Source organism: Aplysia californica, unplaced genomic scaffold (assembly GCF_000002075.1).
Source record: "Aplysia californica isolate F4 #8 unplaced genomic scaffold, AplCal3.0 scaffold00023, whole genome shotgun sequence".
NCBI classification, from domain to species: domain Eukaryota; kingdom Metazoa; phylum Mollusca; class Gastropoda; order Aplysiida; family Aplysiidae; genus Aplysia; species Aplysia californica.
The window spans coordinates 2,267,547-2,268,564 of record NW_004797293.1 but is presented as its reverse complement, the minus strand read 5'-3'; the positions used below and the strand labels follow the sequence as shown (position 1 = coordinate 2,268,564).

Sequence of the window (1,018 nt, the reverse complement as noted above, 5' to 3'; positions counted from 1 at the left end):
CCCCCTTTTCTTTCTTCTCTACCCCAACCTTCTTTCCCCCCACATCCTCAAGTGCGGTAATGGAGTATGAGTTGTGTGTTTGGCCATGTTATCTGATGACGTAGTTCCTTAATTGCTCGTGCGAATGACCAAATATGGGTCAAATACAGGTTCCTTACCACCAACAAGTATCTTAAACTCATATTATCATTATCTCTATTTCTTTGTCGTTTCAGTTCCTGAGAATTTGCATCTTCAAGCGTGTCCACAATGCCCAACGTGACGTAATAAGACCACGTGACGTGCCTGTTCTAATGACTTTCATACCACTGATCTGATTGGGCAACTGCCGCCAGATGACATCATATCCAGAGGGCAAAGGTCCGGTGCGGAGAAGGATGTAGAAGCGCGGATAGTCTATCATGACGTCTTGTGGTCGTCCCTACGTAGTTTTCCCTGCAGCAGTTCGGAGTGCGACTCTAGCACTTTTCCTGGGGATTGTTCTGTCCCTGACTGTGCTGGACACAGCTCATGGTGAGTACACTCATCTCTCTCGCCCCTCCCCCCCCCCTTCCTCCGTCTCTCTATCTCTCTCTCTCTCTCTATCTCTCTGTCTCTCTGTCTCTCTCTTTCTCTCTGTATTTCTTTCTCTCTCGCTCTCGCCCTCCCCCCTCTCTCTCTCTTTTTCACTTTCTCCTTCTCTCACTCTCTCTCTCCTTCTCTCTTACTCTCTCTCTCTCTCTCTTCTCTCTCTCTCTCCCTCTCTCTCTCTGTCTCTCTCTCTCTCACTTCACGCTAACAAAATATACAAGCCTCCTCTACCTCGTCCTGCCCACTTTTCTTATTTCGGTTTGTGTGTGTGCCTTCAGGCATTTCTGTCTTGCGGTCTGTCCGAATATTTGTCTGCCTATGTGTCTGACACCCTGTACTTGCGTCTATCTTTCTATGTGTCTGTCGATCTATTTCGGTATTTGTCCATATTATTGTTTGTCTTTTTGCCTTCATCTCTCTTTCTCTCTCTCTCTCTCTCTCTCTCTCT

General features: G+C 47.1%; 1 protein-coding gene across 1 annotated transcript in view; it reads left to right on the top strand.

Annotated features, from left to right (window-relative positions):
• The window catches only part of LOC106013250 (neural cell adhesion molecule L1), a gene marked incomplete at its 3' end in the record, with an annotated part of 77,905 nt that overhangs the window by 21,475 nt on the left and 55,412 nt on the right, over nucleotides 1–1,018 (top strand). The window contains 1 exon segment of the mRNA XM_035972584.1: nucleotides 216–513. Within this exon segment, the coding sequence (XP_035828477.1) occupies nucleotides 402–513 (112 nt within the window).